At 35.5% G+C, this 26,286-nt stretch overlaps 1 protein-coding gene across 3 annotated transcripts in view; it reads right to left on the bottom strand.

Moving 5' to 3' along the window:
- Window positions 1-26,286, bottom strand: part of Arhgap15 (Rho GTPase activating protein 15) — a 655,060-nt gene that overhangs the window by 53,798 nt on the left and 574,976 nt on the right. For all 3 annotated transcript variants that reach the window (XM_042683470.1, XM_042683473.1, XM_042683471.1), the window contains one exon: window positions 8,211-8,316. In XM_042683470.1, the coding sequence (XP_042539404.1) occupies window positions 8,211-8,316 (106 nt within the window). The remainder of the gene's footprint in view (window positions 1-8,210; window positions 8,317-26,286) is intronic.

The raw sequence follows: 26,286 nt of genomic DNA, 5'->3' as shown, positions 1-26,286 counted from the left end.
AAACAAGATTATTTCATAACTCTTGATTATTCAAATAATTGTGTGTGTGTGTGTGTGTGTGTGTGTGTGTGTGTGTGCTGGAGATAAAATTCATGGACTTGTACATGGAAATTCCAGAATTAAAATAATTCCTAAAAGTCACCCCTTACTAAGACATTTTGATTTTTCCAGAATATTGAGTACAAGAATAAAAACTGAAGTTGTAAAGTTCGTTTTTGACTTAACGACTTGTACATCTCAACTTTGGTGTGTGGGTGGGGGGAGGATGGGAAGGGATGGGAAGGGGAAACAAAGGAGGAGGCTACAATGCTTGATAAGAAATGTACTCATCTTGCCCATGTAATTGTAACCCCTCTGTACAGTATTTTCACAATAAAAAAAAAAGAATAAGAACTGAGTATTCTTTTGTGTCTCCCACACCCTTAAAAATCCTACATTGTTTTGGCTCCCCAAATACATGCCTCAAAGTAAATCTAACTCTTTCAGTTTTGCTTCGGGAAATAGTTTATTGTTTATTTTCTAAATTTTCGGTAATTATCATGAATTATTTTTATCTTTGTAATAAACATGTGGGAACATACTTCAGTAATAAACAGAATATCTTACTAATAGTAGATGCAGAAGGAATTCCAGTACTCGAGGGTAGGGCCAGGCCTGGTAATATGGAATTACTAGGATTCTATGATGAATGTTTTTACTGGTAGCTGAGACAGATGTAAAGTTCCCCTGCCTTCAAACTATCTCATTTGCATGGATTCCACAGAACCATTTTCTCTCTTGCATGGCAGGACATTCTCATTATGAGAATTATTTTGATAAGCTAGAGAAAGCAAAATAATTTTCCTTGGGAAACTAGAGATGCTGTGTGTGTGTGTGTGTGTGTGTGTGTGTGTGTGTGTGTGTGTGCATGCCAAGTACTGAGGCTTGAATTCAGAGTCTTGTACTCTTACTTGACTTTTCCACTCTAAGTGGGTGCTCTCCCACTTGAGCCACACCTCTGTATCTGACTTTGTACTGGCCAATGAAAGATAAAAGGGGTTATTTCTGGCTGGCTTCAAACCTAGATTCTCAGCTTTCAGCCTCCCAACTGTTTAAGATTACAGGTATGAGCCCTTGACAAATAGTGGAGGAAGAGCAGCCTACCTCAAAGTCTTTTCACACTTGCCCTATACCTAGTATGGTTGGGAGAGCCTACTGTGTCAGCAAACTCTCATCTGAAGGTGAAAACATTCAGAACTGAGGACATAGGACAAGATGCCAGCCAAGTTGATCGGGAATTCATAACAGAATAGATTTGGTATTGGGGATGAGGAGAGAGGTGTCACATAAATTGTGAAATGTAAATACAGCCTCTTGGACCTCCAGGAATCTGGTTGGGTCAAGTCAGTAAGGAAACCTCAGGATTTCGTCAAAGATTTTCTGGTGAGGATAAGGAGTTTTCTGAAAGTTAGGAAAATGAAGAGTAATTTGACTCTGTACCACCTTAGAAATTCTTCCTATGTATTGATTCAGGTGGACCTGTTGCAACAATGAGAAGTACAAAATGTCATGTCAAAACCAGCTTTACAATGTCGGTGTGGGGGGGGGGGAGGGGGGGTATGATTGGGTGGGGGGGAGGGGGGAGGCTGGGAAGGGAGGTGAAGGGTAAACAAAGGAGGAGGCTGCAATGCTTGGTAAGAAATGTATGCATTATCCTGCCCATGTAATTGTAACCCCTCTGTACAGTATGTTCTCAAATAAAATAAAATAAAATTAAAAAAATAAAGAAGTATCATTTGGAATTTTAAATCTAGCTTAACATATATACATATTTAGATAAGCTCATAATAAAAATAAATTGTCAACCTTGGTTAGAAGTTAAAAAAAAAAGAAATTCTTCCTATATTTATTTCATTAAAATATTTCATATCTTCCTCATTATAACTAATATACATAGATATATAATATTTATCTAGTACCTGCATTTATTTACCTAGTACAGCTACATGCTGTGCAAGGCTATCTAAAAGTAGTATTCATCTGCTTCCCAGCACAGGAAGACATTCTACAACAGTCTCCATTTCACAGATGGCAAAATGGATGCATAGTGCTGAGCAGCTTGGCCACGGTTCCACTTTCAATGTGCTACACAGCCAAAACACACATCAGGATTGCTTAAGTCCAAGGACTGTTCTCTTCATTCTCTCAACCTCAATGCATAGTTCTATATTGTTGTTAGTGAAGAAAAAGAAACACATGATGAGAAACAAAAGCCTCTCATAATTCAATATCTCAAAGAAATATTAACATTTCAGCAAGTATTTGTATCGATTTTTCCATATATACAATTTTTCCACATATTTTAAAATTATTTTCTAAGTAGGTAAAAATCTTACTATCTGTGATTTTATTTAACTCAATACAACTATTTCCACAAATTAAAGAAAATAAGCTTTGTGCTACATGTTGTAAAACCAATCTCGTATTCCATGTTCTATCTGATCCTTTCCATTCACAACACTGTTTTCAGGCTTCCACGAGTACAAGAATATTCCTGAAAATAATTTTATCTGCATAAACTTTCCCCCTGCTGTACTATTTATTATATAATAAGGATGTTAAGATCCCTAGCTTAAAACACACGGAGATAATCTTCATTCTTGATGAATTTGCATGTATGTCTTTCCTCAAACGCTCTCTGGTACTTCCCTCCATGGCCTATAGGTGGCTTGATTCAATTCACACTTGACAAAATAGCATTTGTTCTATTTCATTACTTTTTTAACATATTATTTCCTCTTTTTCCTATTTGTACTTAAAAAATAGAGAAAAGTATACCTTCCTAGTAATACCTCCTTTTGCCTTTTTTTAAGTTGTTGGCAAGTGTACTATTTTCACAGTTACATAGCATTAGAATCAACAGACTTCTTTATATCGCTAGCTCGAAAGGTGATAGAGAAATGAATACAAGAAAATTTCTATGCATATGTCTGAGACAAGCAGAAAAGGTCAGATAAGTTGATGTTAGGTGAAATGAACCCCAAGATAAGTATTCAAATGTTTTTGCTTTTATGCAATTGTTTCTAACATATTTATAAGATGATTTCTTTGTTGCTTTGTATGTCCCTTCCCCACGGTAAAACCCCTGCTTGCACTGTATTTGATGTTGGTACAATTTGTGGAGAGGAAGGGAAAAAACAAATCGTTTAAATAGGGATACAGGTGGACCCACTGCAACAATGAGATGTACAAATCGTTTTGTCAAAAAACAAACCTTACAACTTTGGGGGGGGGGGTGGAGGGGAGTAGAGGAGGTAGGGGGAGCAGGGGATGGGAAGGGATGGGAAGGGGAAACAAAGGAGGAGGCTACAATGCTTGATAAGAAATGTACTCATTATCTTGCCCAAGTAATTGTAACCCCTCTATATGGTATTTTCACAATAAAAAAAAATGAGGGGGTTATATTGTGATATTTTAATTAAATTTAAAATTTATAAAATTATGTGAAAAAAGAATTAGAGAGGTTAATACAATGAACTTCATATACCCACTATCCAGCTAAACAAATGTCAATCTGTGTCAAATTTAGTTCATCTTTAATACTAGTTACTTTACTATCAACCTCAAATAAGGATGGAATCATTTCCAAACATTTTGTCACTTTACCTTTAACAAATTCCAGAATAAAAGAAAATTTAAAATGTTAAAAAAAAAAAAGAAAGAAAATTTCTATGGACTTGTCTTTCCAAAGTATCTCAAGATTTTGGTCATTTCTTTCTGACCAATTTCTATAACTCCAGTGGAAGAACTGTCACTGGGTTTCCTAAGTTCTTTCCTTCTTCTTTCACCTTACACTAGGTTTGAGAAGAGTCAGAAGCAGTAAGTACATTATACACTTCAGTTGCATGATACATAAAGTGTTAGTGAGTCCTTATTTGTTCCTTAACTTCTTTAACTGATTCTCACCTTCCAACTATTATCCATCAACAAGTAAAAATAAATTTTCTACATCTCTTCCCATTAATTTTCTCATCATTCTTCTTCTTTGCCTTTCGAAAGAAGTAGAGTGTAGGAAAATACTACATATGACACATATGTAATAAGGCTAGAACTTCCACATTGGTATGATGCTTCAGAAGTGATCACAAGACCTTTTATAGCATACTGTTATGTCAACTTGTAAAAGAGGACATTCATAAAGATTTCTGATTGATAACACTTTGAGATGTGAGTTTATTCTGGATTTCTGGCATGAAGATACAATAGTAGTATCACAGAAGAATAACTTGAGTTTGAGTTCTTATCTGGGGGTTCATTTCACCTAACATCAACTTTTCTGACTGTTTCTGCTTGTCTCAGACATATGCTAGTTATTGCAAATAAGGGAAACCATGGGACCTATGTTTCTTTGGGCCTGGCTTACTTCACTTAATATAAATTTTTCCAAGTCTTTCCATTTCCTAACAAATGGGGCAATGTCATTCATAGTTTTTCTTTCTTGCTATTGTCTCTAACATTTATAAGATGATTTTTTTTTCGTTGCTTTGTATGTCCCTCCCCCTGGTATAACCCCTGTTTTCATTATATTTGATGTTGGTATAATTTGGGGTGGGGAAGGGGTAAAAACAAATTGTTTAAGTAGGGATACAGGTGGACCCATTGCGACAAAGAGATGTACAAGACGTTATGTCGAAAAACGAACTTTACAACTTTGGCAGGGGGTGGGGAAGGGGTGGGTGGGTGGGGGTAGAGGGATCATAGGGCAGGGATGATAAGGGGAAACAAAGGAGGAGGCAACAATGCTAGATAAGAAATGTACTCATTACCTTGTTTATGTAATTGTAACCCCTCTGTATGGTATTTTCACACACACAAAAAAAAAAACTTAAAAAAAAAAGAAGAATAACTTGAGTTTGATTCAGAATGAGGATTTTGATCCCTAACACTATTCAGCCATTGCACAGTCTTATGGTTAACATAATCACAGCTCTTTAAAAATATAGCTCTTCTGGATAAGGTTTACATCAATCTTCTAGTTCAATTGTGCCTTGTTAAGGCTTCCCTGTTGGTAGTTACTCTGCTTTGAAAGAAGTGTTTAACTCAGAGCTCTGCAAATGTGCAGTACTGTTCTGTTGACTGTAGCATACGTAGGTCAAGTGGAATTTCTGGCACTTCATTATGTTCTCTAACCCTCATTAAACAAACTTCAAAATATATATATTTGCAACAATTCAGAATAAACACTACATACAAGTGTTGACGGTAAATTTTCTGAAGAACTACCAAATGCATCAAGACTAAGGAAAACATTCTAATGATTCTTTCAAACATGAATATATTTAAATTCTAGTTAAACAAACTTCTTATTTAGTCTTCTCAAGCTTTGATGACATGCCACGATTGGCTGTTTATCAAAAACTTTGCAAAAATGCTTAACAAGATATAATCGTGCGAACACACTTACGCATAATTGACTTTAATTTATAAATTGATGCAGGGTGGAATATGTCACGCTACCCAAGAAAGGTTGGTAGCTGGAGATAACCCATTTTTATGCCCATTTACAGCAAAACCTTTAAAGTATGGACACTGTGAGGTTATAGAATAATCTGATCCTAAATCTTAGTTTAAGCCATTGACTTCCATCTATTCCATTGAATTAAAAAGTCCTAACAGTAGTAGGAAACTAATTTAGATAGAAAAGACATAATCAAATATTGTTAGTACTGAGATTGTGAGTAATAAATATCATTGATTAACTGTCTCTCTGTCTCTGCTATCTGTCCATCAGTCTGTCTCTCTCATTCTCTCCCTCCTCTCTGTATTCCAAAAGGAATACAGAATTTAGCTGGCACTTAGTTTCTTCTTTATATATGAATATATATATGCCTATATATAAATATATATTTATATACCTACTTTTTCTGGTTGAGAAAAAGAAAATAATTGAGATTCTAATAGATACCTCTCAAAAACTTTAAAGACTCAATATTGCATAGCATTAAATAGTATCCTCTTCCATTTATTTTATGACTTTGTCCAGTTAGAATTACTGAGATAAGAACTCCAGAATTTACTTGACACCTGAAACCTCTTTCATGGTGTGTAAGAATCCTGAGGGAAAAAGTATTAACAGACAAAGAATGCTTACCATGTGCCAGGCATTTTAAATGCATTGTCTCATTTAATTCTTATAACCACAAGATATGGTTAAATTGATATTATATAATCCTATTTTACTTTCCTGAGATGATGAAAGAGTAAAAAATAGAAGAAGGATTAAACTCTATTTCTCTTGCTCTTTTCCTATTTCATTAAAACCCAACATGTTTCCACTAAACCTTTTCTGTAGTAACCAGCATATGGAGGTGATAGAAGGGACAGTCATACATAACGATATTCAGAACTTTAAAATCATCCTTTCCTATGAGAGCAGAACAAGAGAGTAACAAATATGATGCCGTCAATTAGAATGTGTTCTTCAGTGCAAGGCTAGCAAATTAGGGACTCTCCACACCATGGTAGATACAACATTATTAAAAAGAATGAAACAACTCTGTATAATGAAATGGAAAGCCATCCGTGAGTTACCAAATAGGAGTGGAACAACATTTACAGTATAATGTAGTTTAACACCACAAGCAACAATGAACATAGGTTTGACTGGTAGGCAAATTTCACTTTTTAATGGATATATATCACTTTTGCTTACTTTTTTGTGTAGAAGGAAGTATTATATTTAAAATTTAAATCATGTAATGGGTAAGTTGAATAGATTTGTAGAAAAGACATCCCAAAGCATAAAGGTAATTAAAGAGATTTTAGTCTCCCAAAGAGCAAAATCACTATTTTAGTCCATTATTCTACAAGTGCAAGAGCACTAGACATTTACGATGAACACTAAACCTCATCACTTGTATTGAACTCTGCCTCTGCTGAAGAAGTTAACAAGTCAAATAACAGTCATTTCAGACTGTCCAAAATTAAGCTCTCAAACTTCTCTTCCACCCCCATTTTCACATTATCATTTTTTTTCCCATTTGTCCAAGCAGAAACCCAGAGTGGTAGATTGGTATCTACTTTCCTTTCTCACCATATAATAGCTACTAGCAAATCCAACCTGATCTATCTCTAAATTATCTTCCCTCACTTCTCTCTGGTGGCTTTACTCAAGCCACCATGATTTCCTGCATGGACTATTACGGTCTCCAGCTAATAGATCTCTTGGCTTTCAAACTTGCAATCTTATCTTCACTCGGTAGCCAGAGCAATCTTTTGTATTATTTCAGTTTGTCATCCTTCAGAGGTTCTGCCTTGTGCTTAGAATGGAACCTGGGTCTCCCACTGATGCACAAAGAATTATGTGATATGACGCTAGCATCTATGACCTCAGCAACTAGCACCACACCCCTGGCTATTAGGTGCTAGAGCCCTCTGGGTCATTGCATTTCCCCTTTTCTTGCTAAAATACTATCTTTGTTGTTCAAATGGGTAGCACTTTATCAATTGGAGAAACCTGAATTTCAGAGAGTTTAAATAACTTATTCTTGATCACTGGTGAGGCTGGACCAGCTTTTCCTCCCCCTTCTCTTCCTCCTTCTCACCTCCCTATCTTTCTCCTTTTCCTTTTCTTCTGTTTCCTTGTCTTCTTGACTATACTTCAGTTTGAACTGAGGGCCCTGCACTTGCTAGGCAGGAACTTCACCACTTGAGCCACACATCCAGGCCAGTTTGCTTTGTTTGTTTTTCAGGAAGTCTTGCTTTTGTCTGAGGCCTATCTTTGTTTATGATTCTCCTACTTTTGCCTTGTACATAGAGTTATAGGTATGCATCCCATATCTGGCTTATTTATTGTTGTCTAATCTTGCTGAATAAATATTTTGTATGGGCTTGCCTCAAATAATAATCTTCAGTTTCTGGTGGGACTGATTGTGTAACAGAACCATTTCTTGCTTCTTATTCAGCAAAGCCAAGGTAGTGCATTTCAGAACTCTGACAATGCTTCTGCCTATCAGATATTGGAAAGCCAGGAAAAAAAATTTCTTTAGAAATTTAGGTAGTTCTTCCTATCACTAGCATGTTTTTTTAGTATCTGTTAGAAGACTTAGATCAGCTGTATGGGAAAATATGAATTGAATGCAGTGGGAAATACTTGTTTTAGAGTACTAAAATCAAATTTGCTCATTTCAGAAATTACCATAATACAGCACCCAGAAATCCTTACAACTTACTTATTTAGATGTCCAAACAGTACTTTCATGGTGTCACGATTTGGTAGAGGGAGTTTTTGTACCAGAGACTTTAGAGCTTCAATTCTTGCATTGTTGTCTTGCTTTTCTGGGGAAAAAAAAATCAACCGCTAATTAAAAGAAAAATTAAGCAAAACAAAATGAGATTCTTTTAAGTAGTTGAGAGAACATTCTTATAAGAACTTTGACTAAGCTTTAGCTATTCAAAGTACTAATCAAAAGCCAAAGAGAGTATATATTTTTTGCTTATTTGTTATGGAGTTTCTTTATTTTGACCTCATGATAATATGAAAGCAGCAATAGTGCTACTTAGAAAAAATGTTACTTAGATAAAAATCTCTCTGCTAAGATCAGGTATTGAACTGCTTATGTATGATGGGGTGAATAAGAACTTCCATGATATCCATGTCCTAGTCCTGGGAACCTGTGACTTTGGTATGTCACAGCAAACGAGACTTTATAAATGGGATAAAATAAAGAATTGAAGAGGGGAGACTTTTCTGGGTTATGGTAGTGGGCCCAGTGTGATTATGAAAGTCCTGATGAAAAGAAAGCATGAGAATGAGTCAGAAAGTAAGAGAGGTAGCCGCATGCAAGCGGCTCACTTCTGTAATCCTAGCTACTCAAGAAGATGAGATCTGAGGATTGAGGTTCGAAGCTAGCCTACGCAGAAAAATCTGTGAGACTTTATCTCCAATGAACTACACAGAAAAGGCTGGAAGTGGTCCTGTGGCTCAAGTAATAGAGCATTACCCTTGAGCAGAAGAAGCTCAGGGACAGTGCCCAAGCCCTGAGTTCAAACCCCAGGACCAGCAAAAAAACAAAAGCGGGGGTGGGGGAAGTGAGAGAGGGAGAGGGAGAAGAGAGAAAATAAAAACAAAACCAGCCTCTGGAAGATGCACAGGCCTGTTAACAGCTCTAGTTTTACCCAGAAAAACAGATTGCATATTTCTGAACTCCAATACTGTAAGATAACAAGTTCCTATTCTCTTAAGCCACAAACTTGGTAGGAAATTAATAAACAAAGAAATAGAGTATGATTTGATTACAATTATTCTTTTGGTTTGATTTTTTTACAAGTTTTTTGGAACAAAGACTGTTTTTATTATTGCTGTTAATAATACCCTAGGATATTCATCACCAGAGTTTTAAATAGGCCTGTACCATCAAAAAATGTAAATATTTATTGTACTTAAACACTTTATATACATTGAATTAAAGTGTTTTTCCTTTCTGTATTTTATCTTCAACTTCTAGCATAGAGTGCTTCATGATTTAAAAGGGGTCATTGCTGGAAAAGATGATTTATAGGAAAATAATATAAGTTGAAATCCACTGAATTTCCATTCCTTTTCCTATCAAATGATAATCCACTGTGATAACATACACAGTGAAAAAGATCTATTTCCTACACTTATGAGCAGCTGTTATAACCATGTGACGAAGTCAATGTGTTGTTAGAGAAGGCTGTGTATAGAGTGGATTTAGCTTTGGAATCCTTTTGTCTTTTCCCCTTTCTGCTTCTTTAGAAGGAAGATGGAATGGCTGTACAGTGAGATGTCCTTGAAAATTGAGGCTATAAAGTATGTAACACACTCCTGGAAGGAGTATCTCTGTATCTAGAGAACAATGAGACCTGGGTTTCTTTGACATGAATAAATAAGTTGGTGTGTACCAAAGCTTTTGTGGATAGGTCTCTTATACTAAGGCCAAAATAGTCCCTAATAAGAAGTACTGCCAAAAGCCCACTTCACAATCTCCCGTTAACAGATATATAAACTTTATATAATGGGGTAAGAAAGAGTTAGTTTAGAAACTGGCCATTTTCTTAACACAATGTTGAAAAAAAAACAACTCCAACCCTTTTTTTTTTTTAAAAAAATAAGGAATTATAGGAAGATATCCTGCCAAAGATGGTATTTGGCCAAAGTGGGGTGAGGGCAGTCTTCCTAGTAGAACTCTGCTTGGAAGCTTTTCTTTTTCCTCCCCAAACCACAAAGGTCTATAAATAATGCCTCCCACAGTCAAAGCCTTCAGAATTGCAGTTATTCTTAGAAGAATTCCAACATAATATGGCTTGGACAAAGCAAATGAGAGAAACAAAGGAAAAGAGGAAGTGAAGAATGCTATAACACCATAGCTTAGAACACGTGTAATCTTTTCTGTGGAAGAAAAAGAATAATAATAATAATAATAAAAGCAACAGGGAAAACCCTTTTACTTTACAATATTTATCATATTTTCATATGGTGCTATGGTGCTTCATAGGAATCTATAATGTATCATAAAGTCAATATACTAAACTTGATACAGTATGCTGAGAATGGAGATATTGGATATTTCTTATATCATACCAATGATTATACACACACAAAAGGACCTACAACACATGTATTCACACTCACACACATATTCACAGACACCTATTCAAGAGGTGAATACAGTTTTCATAGTGTGTCACGTTTCTAGTAGTGTATTTTACTTGGAGATCTGGTAAATCATTTAGGTTAAGCAATAAAGATGAGGCTGACAAGGAAAAGAGAAATGAAATGGGGAAAAGAGAGGAGATCTTTTTTATTTCACTGAAATTTCTGACCATGGTAATAATCAAGTCTTTGTGAAAATCTCAAAAAAAAAAAAAAAAAAAAGACCAGTTGACAATGAGTGAAGCCTACTGAAGCAGCAGCCTTAAATCAATCTTGATAGGCAATAAGTAGTCAGGGATCTTAATGGCTGCACCCAGAAAATCTAGTTTTAGGGAACAGTCAGAGTGATTCATTCACGGTGAGTTGGAAAAACGGTAAGCATTCCTTAATTGGAATGCTTGAATTTCAAGGTCATAGTTAAGATAATTATATGGAAACGAAACACTATCACCTCTCTTAAGCCACCAGGTAAAAAGAATGATAAGATTACCTAACCAGTGTTAGTTCTCTTTCTGAGGTATTCAATTGCACTTAGAATATTTTACTTCTACAACATTTCATATATTATTTCCTTTGTATGAATGCTTGTCAATTGCTCATGAACAGAGAATTTTTCTATGAAGCAAAGTGTCTTTTTGGGTGTGTTAAGAAAAGATTAAATGAATGAAAGAAGAATTGCTGAACCAATGAAAGTTGAGAGCATGGATTAGAATAGATAGACCATTTGAATTCAGTAATAATTTTTATTAGCTATGTGATCTTGAATCCATTTCTTAATCTCTTTAAATAACATCTAAAGGATAGTTTTATATCATAAACAAGATAGTATGAACTGTGCTTTGCACAATGACTAGTAAAACTAAGTACTCTATAAATGCTCACTGTCCCCCAACACTTTTATTGCAGTTCATTCTGGGTCTAGTTCACCTTTTATTTCTAGCACTTAGCATATTATCTGGTTGCAGTGAGCATTCAAAATGTAGCTACTAATTCTTGAGCCAAGTGAGTGTCAGTTAGTGAAGGTATATTTGCCATGGTAGCTCATTACACAGTACCTAACAATTCTGTGAGCAGATGATCTGTTTGGTGAGCAGTTATGTGTAAGAACTTTCATAAAATATGATGTGGTTGTAAAATCTTCCTATAAGAAGCATTTGCCATGAGGAATAGTTCACGAAAATATTTTTCTTTCTTGTTCTACTTCCACACATATTTGAGGCATCAGACAACTGGATAACTAAAGATGCACATTTGTGTCTAAGTTATGCTGAAGTTTAAGAGAGCTTTACAATGGCTCACAGAAGACTAAAATAGTATTAAGGAAGAACGATTTATTTTTCTTACACCATCATCAGATGAAAATCTTTGAAAAGGTTGTAGAAAAGCAGTGTGATCGCGATCAAATCAATACCACACCTACTCTTCCATAGCTTGTAAAATCAGGAAATAACACAAATGCTTCTAAGTGGGGGTAACATCAAAAATACAATTGGATACATTAAAATTGAAATGACACCTTTTCAGATCTGGTTTATTGATGTGTCATATTAGGAATTGGAACCAGCATACATAATACAGGAGTGGTTAATGAGCTAATATTCATACACTGCTTACTAAAGATGTGTCAACTATCTTCAATTGATTCAGTGAGCATCTGAAAGACAGCATTTTCTATTAATATTTCTCCTTTAGCATATGGTTTCTCATTATTGTGAAGCACTTGAAATTTGAGAAGACTTTGAGGTAACTGTTTTTTTTTTGTTTTCCTTTTTTGTTACATTAGCATAGGAGTATGGGTAAAGGAACTTTTTCTATATGCAGAATTAAAGGAACCCCTTAGGTAAATTCTATACTAAAAAACACAATAGTTTATGAAATAATATAATTCATTTGTCTTTTCATTTTCTTCATTCTTATTCTCATTCTACTGTGGTTTATTTTATGATTATGCTATGATCTTTAACACATTCGTTTTTATTTCCAATTTATACCCAAATAGTGTTTCCATTCTTTTAACTGTGCACCAACAACCACACACAAGAATTTCTGTAGTGGTTTATCTCACCATTCCAAACCAGTGGTGATTCTAAACTATTTCCTGCTCACCCCTCACCTACCTGACCCTATCTTCTCCAATGACATCAAATCATTGTTGTAAATCAGCTTCTTCACAATTCCATGCTACTTAGTGAAGTCACATCTCCCACATGTGAAACAGCCCTTAATGTTATGATAAGAATGTGGCTTTACAGTCCCCTCCCACCATTAATGGTTCGGAGGGCACATTTTTCAAAATATGGTTTTGGATAGTTCCATTTGCATTTATGGGCATGAAATGTTGCTATTACACAATGACATTTACAGCTCAATGCTTTTTTTTTTTTAGAAACAAGATAAGATAAAGTTATACAATGGTGGAAACAGTTCTCTATGACAAAGAACCTTGGACTTGGTAGCCTCTAGACACATTTCCAGCCTTATCATTTATGTCTTTATTTTCCTTAAGTTATTTATATCCACATTTTATTCACATTTCAAAACAGATCCTGCTGCTGTAGAGGTTTACCCAGAGAAAGACATGACAAGGTTCTCTCAGTGACAGATGTCTAGGGATATCTATTCATACCATTTCTCTACAATTCTTAAAGGACAAATGCATCCCTTTGTATTAAGGAGGTCATTAGTACCACAGCTGTTCTGCTTTTAAAAATGATTCTGGAATGTTTAATGCTTCCTGTATGAAAATCATGGTACTCACTATATGTCAGGGCTATATTTGGTAGAAAACAGTTATTATTCATATTTTGTATCATGATCATTTCAGAATTTAGTTAGTGACTGTTCTTGCTTATAGGAATGTATGTCTTAAGAGAATATTTGATATGATGCGTTGCAGCATAACATCACTGGACGTAAATCTTTGAGAACATGTTTTTAAATGGAAAAACTTGGCTAGGGACTGGTGGCTCAGACCTGTAATCATAGCTACCCAGGAGGCTGAGATCTGAGTTTAATGGCTTTAAGCGAGCCTGGCATGAAAAGTCTATGAGGAAGATGATGTTAAGCAAAATAAACCCCAAGATAAGGACACAAGTGGTTTTTATCTTCCTTGTTATTGTTTCTCACGTATTTATGTGGTATCATGAGACTTTTTTTGTTGCTTTGTATGTCCCTCTCCCATGGTATAATCTCTGTTTTCACTGTATTTGATGTTGGTATAATTTGGGGAAAGGAAGAGAAAAAACAATGAGATGTACAAGACACTATGTCGAAAATGAACTTGACAATTTAGGTGGGGGGATGGTGAGAGGGGGTGTAGTTGAGGAGGTGGGAAGGATCTAATGGTAGGGGAAAAACAAAGTAGGAGGTATCAATGCTTGATAAGAAATGTACTCATTACCTTGCTCATGTAACTGTAACCCCTCTGTACAGTATTTTCACAATAAAAAACAATTTTAAAAAAAGTCCATGAGGGGGTTGGGAAGATGGCTCAGTGGTAGAACGCTTGCCTTGCATGCCTGAGGCCCTGGGTTCTATTCCTCAGCACCACATAAGCAAAAAGAAAAAAGCCGGAAGTGGCGCTGAGGCTCAAGTGGTAGAGCGCTAGCCTTGAGCTGAAGAGCTAAGGGACAGCGCCCAGGCCCAGAGTTCAGGCCCCCCAAAAAAATAAAAAAAATAAATAAATAAAGTCCATGAGGTTCTTATCTACAATTAACTACCCAAAAGCCAGAAGTGGACATGTGGTTCAAGTGGTAATGCACAAGTCTTGGGGAAAAAATGTAAGTAAGAGTATGAGGCCTAATGTTCAAGATCAAGTGCCAACACATTAAAACAAACAAAATAAAACAACAATAGCAACGAAAACTTTAGTTGGGGCTTGAGAAATCATCCAAAGTATAACAGCAGTTATTTAATTCTTTAAATAAGTTAAATTTACTTTGGAAAGAACTCTAGGGGCAAATGCAAACGTCATAAATGGCATATATATATATATATATATATATATATATAAAATGCTATAAATAAAAGAAATGATATATCATTGGGGAGTCTGACAGAACTGGGTTAGAATGTTCCTCTACTGTATGATTGTGGGTAGGTGGATGCTTCAAAACTTTGCTTAAAAATATAAAAAATATACATCTCAAAGGATTTTTTAGAATTGTTTTAATACACACAATACACACACTTACTGTTCACTACGTTCACTTATGTTCACTAAACATAAGTTCCCCACACTTTAAAATATTTCTATTTAATTGTTCTCTTTCTTGACCTGGACATATGATTGCACATAGTACAGAATTGTTTCTAAAGTAATAGGAAGTCATAAATTTTACTCATTAGTACTATCTCCTTAAAACAGAAAGGAGCTACAGGATATGATAGATTTGTAAATACAAAGAATGCTGTTAGTTATAAAAATATATTCTGTTAAGACATATAAGTAAGCAGGGCGCCAGTGGCTCACACCTGTAATCCTAGCTACTCAAGAGGCTGAGATCTGAGGATCGCGGTTCAAAGCCAGCCTGGGCAAGAAAGTCCATGAAACTTTTATCTCCAATAAATCACTAGAAAACTGGAAGTGACACTGTAGTTCAAGTCATAGAGCACTAGCCTTGAGCTGAAGAGCTAAGGGACAGCGCTCAGGCCCAGAGTTCAAGCCCCATGACTGACAAAACAAAACAAAACAAATATATATATATATATATATATATATATATATATATATATATATGTAAACTCAGTTTATGATGAACAAAGTCTCATCACATCATAACAAAAGACCATCATGGCCTTGAGGGTAATCTGGAGTTGGAAGTTTTCAAGTTTTGAGATTCTGTGTCCTACAGTACTCCCCAAGACCAGAAATGAAAAGGAAAACCTAGCCCAGCACTGGTAATCATAGATACTCAAAAGGCTGAGATCTGAGGATCATGGTTTGAAGCCAGCTGAGCAGAAATCTCTAAGAGATTCTTACTTCAAATTAACCAGCAAAAAGCCAGAAGTGGAGCTGTAGCTCAAGTATAGAGTGCCAGCTTTGAGTGAAAGTGATGAAGGGCAGCAACTAGGCCCTTAGTTCAAGCCCCAATATTGCTCCCTCCAAAAGATAAAAAGGAAAACAGTTCTTAATGTTGGTAGGTACTCAAACATTTGGCTTTAGGCATTGACAATCGCTATTAATAGTAGTGGTGGCAGTTTTGAAAAGTATTCAAATTTTACACACTAACTTCTTAAAAAGGGGCATTACTTCCAGTGCAATCAGTTTGAGGATGATTACATTTCCTGAAATTCACCAGCCTAAAATTGGCTTTTAATTCAAACTTGCACTCCTCAGTTTTGCAATGCTGCCCCTCTGTCTGAATTTAAGAGCAACGCAATGTCTGACACTCTTTCAGCACTGTTCACAGGAAAACCATAACCTTACTCTTCACCCTAGAGCTTCTTTTCCCTCAAAGTAATTTTGGAGGTGTCATGGTGGCCAGCCATATTTCTACAACTTAAAAATGAAACTAATTCATCCTTATGTGATAGTCTGTACTGAGAAAATAAAAGTAACTAGTTTTTTTTCTTTGAAATTCACATCTGTGAACATTTTCTTTTAGCTAAATTTATTCTGGTTTCATAAACTTAAAAATGACCCAATTCTTACCATTTTGAACCATTTGACACCTTTCTCATTGTAAACCAGTAATTCAATTCAAATAATCAAATAGCTACTTACATTAAGCATTATCTTTGTACATTTTCATGAGAGTCTAAACACTATGAATAATTTATAGGACTTGAAGTTGTTCATACCAAATGTCTAATGCTCTATCTCTTTCCATTGAAGGGAAAATTAAATGTATCAGGAATTTAAAAAAATTCCTTTAAAGCAACTCACAATTAGAAAAGATAAACTTAGATATACTTTTCCTTGTCTTTCAGGTTAAAAGGTTATTTATTTATTTATTTTTATAGAGAAAGCATATTGAACTTTATCCATGACCAGTTATTTTAAACAAAAGGTCTCTGAAGAGGAGATAAAGATTAGTAGTAGACTCACCAGATTATTTTACTTGGCTCCACCTTGATTTGAGAAACCTGGATTAAAAAATCTTATACATCTTTTCACCTGAATTATAAAATAATTTTATGAATCAGCATTTTTTCCCCTAAATTGTAAGACTATTGTAGAAGAAGAAAAAACAGGCAACACGTGGTAACTTTAGTCAGCATTTCTGAACAGGGGATGATAAACACCTCTGCCTGGCTCTGGCATTTATCAGGACTGAGATATTATTACCACATAGAGTCACAGCATGGTTACTGTTATCATCAGAAAAAAAGAGCCAGCTAATCTTAATGGTTTGTAAAGCCGTTACCTGCACTAGTCTGACATTTATCATGATCATTTTACCACATGGGTCCTACACAGCAAAGGTCTTTTATCTGGAAGGGACATCACTATGAATTATTATTTGCAGCTAGGTAGAAAATTGTATGTTGTAGATACCTTTTCTCATTATAAATCACATAGTCACATTCCACCATTTCCCCAGAAAGCTGCTGAGCCTAGGTGTTTTTTTGCCATAACTTTCTCTCTCTCTCTCTCTCTCTCTTCCTCTCTCTCTTGTTTCTAGAACAAATTAGCCACTTTTCATCAGCATCTTTAATGTAATCTTTGAAAATCCTCAAGTATGACATCTATCTATCTATCTATCTATCTATCTATCTATCTATCTATCTATCTATCTATCTATCTATCTTCTTTGTAACTAGTGGACTTCCTTGTACATTTTGTAAAAGGACTACATAGTACTTTAGGAACTAATGCTGACAAACTGTCTCTTTTCTCCCTTTCGTAAGGATTCCTTTTTCTTTGGTAAAAATATTATGATGTTTAAGTAGTTGTAGAAAGGAGTTGCTGTTTAACCCGCAGCACTTACGAATACAATCACAACTTGATCAATGTCATCCTTTCAGTATTCTCGCCCATCCCTCCCCTGTCCACTCCTCCCTCACTCTTCCTATGACCTGCTAGCCAGACCTCCCTCTGTTCTTGACCTTGTCAATAGAATAGTTACCAGTAGATCAAACAAAATTTCTTACACTTGATTTGAAATACTCAAAACACTTATAACATTTCTTGCCTGAAATCTTTTAGCTTGGAAATATTTTCATGTAAGGAGTGAAAGAATCTTTCAGATTCTGGTTTGGTAAGTTAGAAATGCAATAGAAGATCCCTCCAACAAATTTGTTCAGAGATTCTATTCCTATCAATGTCCTAATGGCATTTATTAGTACATATAGTATGGAAGAAATAAGGCTATTGGAAGGTTTGATGCTTTATAACCTTGAGACCAACTTAGTAAAGTAAAATGCATTAGTTTAACAATGGAAAATTTTAATGAAAGCCCTAGTTGTTTACCATGGGAAAAGAATGAACAAATCCTCTCTTTTAAAGATTGAGACAACTAATCTTCTGAAAGAGATATTTATATATTTTCTACTTTCTCCAGTGTTCCATTAGGAATAAACAAGCTTGAGATTCTGTACTTTTATAATGAAGAGGGAGGAGAATTCTTTGCCATTTTTGCATTTAGGAAGAAATGTGCAAGAAAAATGTGTCAATTTAAGCAAATCAAGATTGTTTCAAATGGATCACAAACAGGACTTTGTGGGATATTTTATACTAGCATGTGAAGCAAGCAGTAAATTTGAAAGGAGGATTTTCTCAATGGTCTAGTTCTGATATGTTTTCCCATTTCTTTGTGTGCTTAAAAGAGGTTTGGATGTGGTGTTTAATATTGCTTTGACTCTTTTGCAAATGAGTTCTGGAGAAATATTCGCACATGAAGGAAAGCTGATGTGCTGTGTTGCTGACAGCAGCTGGGGGGATATGAATGAAGAACCCAGAGTCTGGATTTTACAAAAATAAACACCTATTATCCATTGCCCCCCCCCCCCAAATCTATCATGTTAAACGTTTATGGGTATCAACATTAGGCCTCTTTCCCTTTGAAGAAGGCTAATATTTTCCTCAAACAACTCTGTCCTTTAAGAAGAAGGGGGAGGGGGAAAGCCACTTTAACTTAAGTGCATATTTTATAGTAATGCACATTACTTTACACACCTTGTTACATTTAATTTCACATTAATTTTTATGTTAGTACAAATTTCTTCTGAAAGAAATAGTTTCTACTTCAGAGACTCATTGTGAGATATGTTTGCACAAATCTGGAGTGGAATTCACCTGTGTATGTTAACTACTGAAATGGAGTTGTACAGTAATTGATTCTGTCTTCCAAAAATTCATGGAGAAAGAAAGGGTGGGAGGGGGCAGTCACTGTATTCAATGTACATCTGTGAAAATGGAGCTAGCAAAATTGAGGGGCTGGGTAAGATGAGAGAGAATGAAAGAGATTACATTGATCATACGCTGACATGTTGAACTGGAACCCCTCTGTACAACTAAAGATAAAAAAAGAAAAAAATATGTAATTTCATTGTAAACCGTGGCCTAATAGCACAACATACTGCTTCACCAAATAAATAGAGTTATACTGATTTTAAACATACAAACCATCAGGCAATGAGCAAACCATTGTATTCTTTTATTTTGTATTATTTTTTAATTTCAGGATGACTCTTTTGTTTCAGTTTAACATCATCTGGCCATATTGCCCCCCCCCCCCTCCCCAAGTTGTAACCTGGGAGCATTTAAAATAATTAGTGAGGGTGCTTTGCTGCTTGGATTTTTCCCTTTTTCTGGGGGACTGGGTGAATTGTTGAGTGCTAATGAAAGCCGGAGACTTCTAGCAGTGGATGGAGCCAGGCACCACTCGGGCAGACGCTCTGAGCTTCCCACTGTGCGGCAGTGCGAAGCTGCCTGCTGTGATGTTTACCATAGTTTTAATGTCTGTGAAAAAAACTCCTGATGCAACTGAATTATGTTATGCCCTTTTGTTTATATAACCCTACCCTCCTGCTCACCCCAGTCCCCAATTTAGCAGATTCCGGTTGCCCCTGCCTGTGTTAGCAAGCCTCTTCTCAACTTTGTGGCCATCTTACCACTTCAGTTCTTACCATGAGAGCCCAGCTGCTTTGCAACCTGGTTTGTAAAACCTATCCAGAAGTTTCAGGAATATTATACACACACTTTCAATCTCTCTCTCTCTCTCTCTCACACACACACACATACACACACACACACACACATGCACACTCCTTTAGTTATACCACCTATTACAGACATCCCCCACCACCTACTGCATTTGAATTTCATTGCAGTAATATTCAAATCAAAAATTTAATCATCCGGCATTGACAAAAGTAGCTTAAAATGCAAATGTGTTTGATGAAATGTCCTGTGTCTTTAAAGAAACCTATTAAAGATCTCAAAGTCACTGCAAACTAAATAATGTGCTGTAAGATACAAACAACCAATCTTGTCCTTTTCTTAAAAATGGTTAGCTCAAAGAAAATGACCATTCCATTACATTGTGAATGGATGAATTCACCAAGTGTATGATGCACAGTGAAGTTTTTAATGAATATTCATACAACTTTTTCTGTCCATTACTAAGACTTACGACAAAGAGAATGCAACACATTCTCATTTAGATAGTGGGATAAAGTGGAATTAATAGCAAAAACAGCACTTGAGAAAGTTTAACTTTAATGTATCAAACTCCAGGTGCCAGAGTTTGAGGAAAATAACCAATAATGGCCATTTTTTACATATTTGATGGGACTGATTATGCAATGTGCAACTCTAAATGGCTTATAGCACATTGTAGCATGGTTCCATCCCATTGGCTACAGTAGGGTGCAGGCAGATGGATGACAGTGACAGGGAGAGAAGTGCTTTTGCTTAGCCGTGCGTTAAGATGCCATCCAGAAGCTCTGTGCACTGCAGACACTTCATTAGGATGCCAGGATAATGGTAAACTACCACTCAGAGTGACACCCCATTTCCTGCTTACTGAGCGCTCCAACCTCGGCAGATGTCAACAATCTCACAGTGCTACAGAGCAGACCTAACTTTCCAGCCACTTTGACTCCAATTTTTTCCTCCTAACAGTGCCATACATTATGTGCAATATGTAATGGCAAACACCTCAGCGACTACAAAATCTGCCCAGTTCATTAAGACCAGAGTACTTCATTGTTTGTTTTTTTTCCCCCCCTCTCTTTCTCTTTCAAAGATAAGGAGCAGGGAGTTGGTTAAGAGCATATGTCCATCCACTAGCCTCACCTCAAAATTTCTTGCTGTAATCCCAGGTGCTGATCAGTTCAAAGTGTTAATTATGTGATGATCTCTGCTTAATACCAGTTAAACTTTGATCACGGGAGAAGGGACTGTTTCTTTTAATTAATGTCCATGCCAAAGGTAAGAGCTTTTGGAATTCTTTTGTTAAAGATTTCAGACTCTGTTTCCATATAGTTCTTAGTTGTCTGCCAAGAAAAGGCAGACTAGAGCATCTGGATGGTATTTCCTCTGAAAATGTCTAACTAGAGGCCATTCACACACCTCCTTACTGGCAAGTCAAGCCAAGAGAAACTTTTCTTTCTGTGATGTAAAATCCCAAGTTCTTTTTTTTATTTTATAAAGAACCAAGGTGTGGTTTTAGGTACTGAAAATTACATTTTCTAAACAGAAAAATAATATTCTGAAATCTATTGCTATGATTGAAAAATGATTATACTTTGCGATCCTACTCATCTTAGAAGCACAAAGGGCTTTCTAAATGGCAGTTCTAAAATTAAATATACTTCTTACAAGGTTGTTATCATTTCTATGTAAAGACACAAATATGAAGAAGACATAAGCAGAGAGTCAAACCTGGAGAAGAAAATGACTGTCAACTTTCAGTGTTATGCTCTCTTCATGAAAATCTCAACTTTGGGTTTAAAATGGCAACTGGTTGGTCATACCTAATTGCCTTGTGGAACTTGTAACTAAATGTATTTGAAGACAAAGAAAATAAACAGGTTCTTCCTATGAGTTGAACAAGGATTGTCAATTAATTCAGTGACAGAAATTTAAGAACAATTCATTAGAAGGCATGGTACATTTAACTGGAAAATGTCAGGGGTAGTACCATCCATGCTACTGAACTATTGAACAAGAGACTCTGAGTTTCTGAAAGCAGATAGAATCATTCTTATCTGGCTTTAGAATCAAAGTCGTGAGGTGTATTCTAATAAAAAATAGGCATTGCTCTCTTTCCCACAGTTAATGTTGTTTAATGTTGGGCAAATGCCTTTCATCATCTTCTACTCACCCGATAATTCAGATCAATGTTATTTTAAAGAAGTGAATTTAATGTCTGTGCTCATTGTTGGAGGAAGACAGAGAAGAAGCCCTGATCAAAGCTCATATCAGTACAGGAATTTCTCCATACCTAAAATAGTGGGGAAATGGGGTGGGATCTCACAAAATTTGGTTAGGATTAAATTTGTGGAATTCTACCATTGCATGCATTTCATCTTTTAGAGGATCAGAAAGTAAAGGAATGAGGTTCAGATTAAGGTTCAATGTCAGCATGAAAGTGCCATTTTAGAATAAATATAATAGATAAGACTAACAGAAGAGTTGTGACTATTCGTTTGTCACCTAGGTATAGCTCTAAGAGAAAGCTTAGGCTGGAGTTGAAGCAGAATTTTTCATTCAAAAATATGCATAGAATGATGGATGCATTATTTGGAGATGTGTAGAACAGAATTTCCAAGATGTATTAGTTAGATGAGAAGATAGAGCTCAGAAGAAGTTCCAAAGTTTCATAGTGACCATGAGTCCATTAGGCAATTATTTAGTACCTTTAATATGTAATCTATCAATCTATGTATATAATCTATCTTACTATATATATTATATTATAATCTATCTTAATTAACAGATCAATATTGGTAAGAGGAGAATAAAGTGAAAAGCTACTAGGACAAGGTGAGGAAGAAAAAAGTGTCACTATTGAAAATGACAGCTAGGTTCTGAGAAAGTAGCAGAGTAGATATGCTAGTTTTTCTTTGTCTTTGTTTTTATTTTTGGTGCCAATACTAGGGCTTGAACACAAGCCCTAAGTGTTGTATTTGAACTTTTTTTGCTCAAGGCTAAACACTCTGTCATTTGAGCCATAGTTCTACTTCTGGTCTTTCAGTGGTTAATTTGAGGTAAGAGACTCATGGACTTCCCTGCTTGAGCTAGCTTTGAACCATAATCCTCAGATCTCAGCCTCTTGAATGGCTATGATTACAGACCTGAGCCACTGCAGCTTCGCTATTTTGGTGAAACTTTTGAATGACAAGAGCAAAGCACTATTCTGTATATATTCAGATAAAAATAAAACTAAGCATTTTAGGCTCTCTTAAGATTTTTCTCATTAAATCTCAACAGAAAGTAAAATAGTATCTAGTGAGATTATAGGGAAAATCTTGTGACCACTGAATTGTGTACATGCTCAAAATTGTCATTTGTTTGCTAAGTCAGCAGAAGAATATTCTCATCTATGCAAAGATTTGTAACATCACATCTTTCTTCAAAATTTTACTTGATGGCTTGGGTAAGTCTCCAGATGATGGATGAAAATTTATAACTCAAGAACAGAGACGTTACAAACTAGCTAAGTATCTTCTGTACTTAGTTTATGTGCAACCCCAGAAAGCCCCATTAGGTTATTTCTCTTTGGCATCCATTTTGCTCATGGTACCTCTCTTCACAGATCAGGTAAAAAGTCAGTGGACATGGAGTAATTGTTTGAGACAATAATTAATGCTATTCATTCTGGGGGGTGTTAGCAAATACCATCAGTAGATATTACTTCTTTCTCCCTTTGGTGGCATTGGGAGTTTAACTTAGGGCATTGTGCATGGCAGGCAGATACTACATTTCTATCCCTTCTTTCTTCAGGTTATTTTTCAGATACTTTTTTTTTTAATCAAGGACCAGCTTCACATCAAGATCCTTTCCATTTCTGCCATTGAGCATGGGCATGAATCACTGTATTTGTCCCCTCTTAAAAATTAAAGTTATAGAGAGTACCGAAATGTTTCCATCTGTTGTTGAGAATCCTTGGGGCAGCAGGGTGTGGGGGCAGGGGCCCCTTAGTTTTTATATGCAAGGCTGCTTTCTAACACATGAGCCACAGATCCACTTCCAAATATGTAGTGGTCTTTCTGAAGATAAGAGTCTCATAGACTTAAAACCATGATCTTCACATCTCAGCCTACTGAGTAGGATTAAAGGCATGAGCCTTCAGGAGCTGGCTAGTTTTTTAAATCTATAGTAAGTGTATTAAAAAAAAACAGAATGGGAAAGCAATTAAAATGATAAATATTGAAAAATGAAGGAATTGTAGGCATTATATATGAAACTTCCTGTAATATATGAATTAATCAATTTTGGCAGTACTGGAGTTTGAACTCAAGACTACTTTCTTGGTAGGTAGGTACTTTATCACTTGAGTTATACCTCCAACTCTATTTTATGTTGGTTATTTTTGAGATGGATCTCCAAAAGTTTCCTGCTGCTAAGTCTGGTCTTGAAATGATATTGTCCCTTTCTAAGCCTCCCAAGTATCTAAGATTCGATGTGTGAGCCACTTGGGCCCAGTGTATGCATGCATGCATGCACGCATGTATGTATGTATGTACACATGTATGTATATTCATACACATATGTGTTTATACATATAAACATAGTGCTAAATTAAGAAAACTAGAGGAAAAAGCATATAAACATATTTGGAAGAAGCACATCAAAAGAACATATCCGTAAAAGGTGATAATAAAACTTAGAATAATTTTCATTTTCTCTTTATTTTTTTATAAATTTTAAGTTCAATAAATATTTGTTGTTCTTAACCTGTAAAAAACATTTTAAAGTAAGCTTGCACAATGCTTGGCTACCATAAAATTATAGCTTTGTTAAACAATTTTATTAAAGACAGGTAGGAAATGTACCTAAATATTAACTGTATTAGCTTACCTTAGAATAATAAGATAGGAATCTTTTAATTTTCCATATTTTTTATAACAACCATGTGCTATTTTGGTGGCAAAAGTAATTCTGTGTTTGTAAAATGAGATCTTTTAAGTTTAATCTATGCCACAGAAAAGACTGTGATTTCTAAGAATGTCATGTTCCTTTTCTCTAGGTATTACTGTTCTTTTTGAATTTAATGACTGCATTACAGAATCAAGAAGACATTTGCTACTTTCTTCTCAAAGTTGAAACTATTGTGTATAACTACATTTTCAGAGAGAGTGTAGAAAATATACAATGCCACTTGACTACATATTCATGATCTGAAGGACCAAGGAGGCTGCAGTGCTGTGTATGTAAATGTATTCCAGTTTCAAAGCCTACGTTCTGCCTCTTCCTCAGTCAAATACTTTCTTAGGGAATTTTATTGCCTATTGGACTGAGCTTTTGAACAGTGGAAAATAAAATCTGTACAGACAAAATCAGTTCATGGATGAGATGTCATAAAAATATTTCCAAGTTAAAAAAATAGTCAGCAATTCATTTTGTGTTGAAGCACATATTTTATCCCCACGCCTGAGCCTTCAAATAATGTTAATTTCTCTTTGGGAAACTATGTTTGTAAATTTTTTTCCCTACATGTACAAAACTGAAGCAGGTTATCAAGCTAATTTACACACCTAAACTATAATTTGGCTTCAATTGTCCTGCACATTTGGATGTCCAATTAGTATTAGTTGATTAAATTATCCAGGTAATTGACTTAGGTCTTCAGTGAACCTTATAGACACAGGGAGCTGGGAGACGGTGCTTTAGAGTTACCATTAGTAGTCAGCTCTTAGTTATACTAAACCAACGCAAGGAACCAAAATTTAACTATTTTTATTATTGCAGTTCTTGCACAGACAAAAATAAAATTTTTGGTGAAGTTTTTAGTCAAAATTGGTTAGCTCTGGATGGACCACTGATTTGGAAGGTTAGGATTCCAAATATATCTGGAATCCTTAAGGGAGCCCCCTGCTGGCTAATTGTAGAAATGTGTGTGACTCCTGGTCCTCCAGATGACCAGATGTTTAAAGACAAGGAGTCAACCACATGACAAAGTGATTTGGAATGTAGGCAAAATCAACTTTAATATTTGGTTAGTGTCATTTACCAAAAGTCATTTTTACAGAAATAATTTTTAAATTGTTTTAAAGTTGTTTTATTAAGGGCTCCTAAAAGATGCTATGACTTTCTAAGGAATAGCTGGAAATGTAAGAAATACGGGAAATGCATTAGAATTAGACTAAATAACAAATTTGTGCATATTACATGGGATTCCTTAAAGAGAGTAGAAGTGACTGTTATGGTGAGACTCTAGATGCTTTGCAAGGGTTCTTCTGTTCTCTCTAAAATCAATTTCTGGCTGAATTTAGAAAGAAAACAAAGTTATTTTCTTATATAATCAAGCAAGAGCCCTTTTCACTATTAGACATATTCCAGGTCTTCAGAAATGAGAAAAAAAATAATAAAAGGATGCAAATGTTGTTCTTTTCCAGCAGCATAATTTTTTTAGAAAAAGTAAACATCAGCTCCTCCAGGGAGATTTCGATTTGAAGACTGTTTATTATATCATTTGAATAGGACTAGACCTGGCCTTTTGACTTTGAACCACTACCAA

This window comes from Dipodomys spectabilis, unplaced genomic scaffold (genome assembly GCF_019054845.1).
Source record: "Dipodomys spectabilis isolate Male_0828 unplaced genomic scaffold, ASM1905484v1 ptg000081l, whole genome shotgun sequence".
NCBI lineage: Eukaryota > Metazoa > Chordata > Mammalia > Rodentia > Heteromyidae > Dipodomys > Dipodomys spectabilis.
This window is presented reverse-complemented; position numbering and strand designations above follow the sequence as displayed.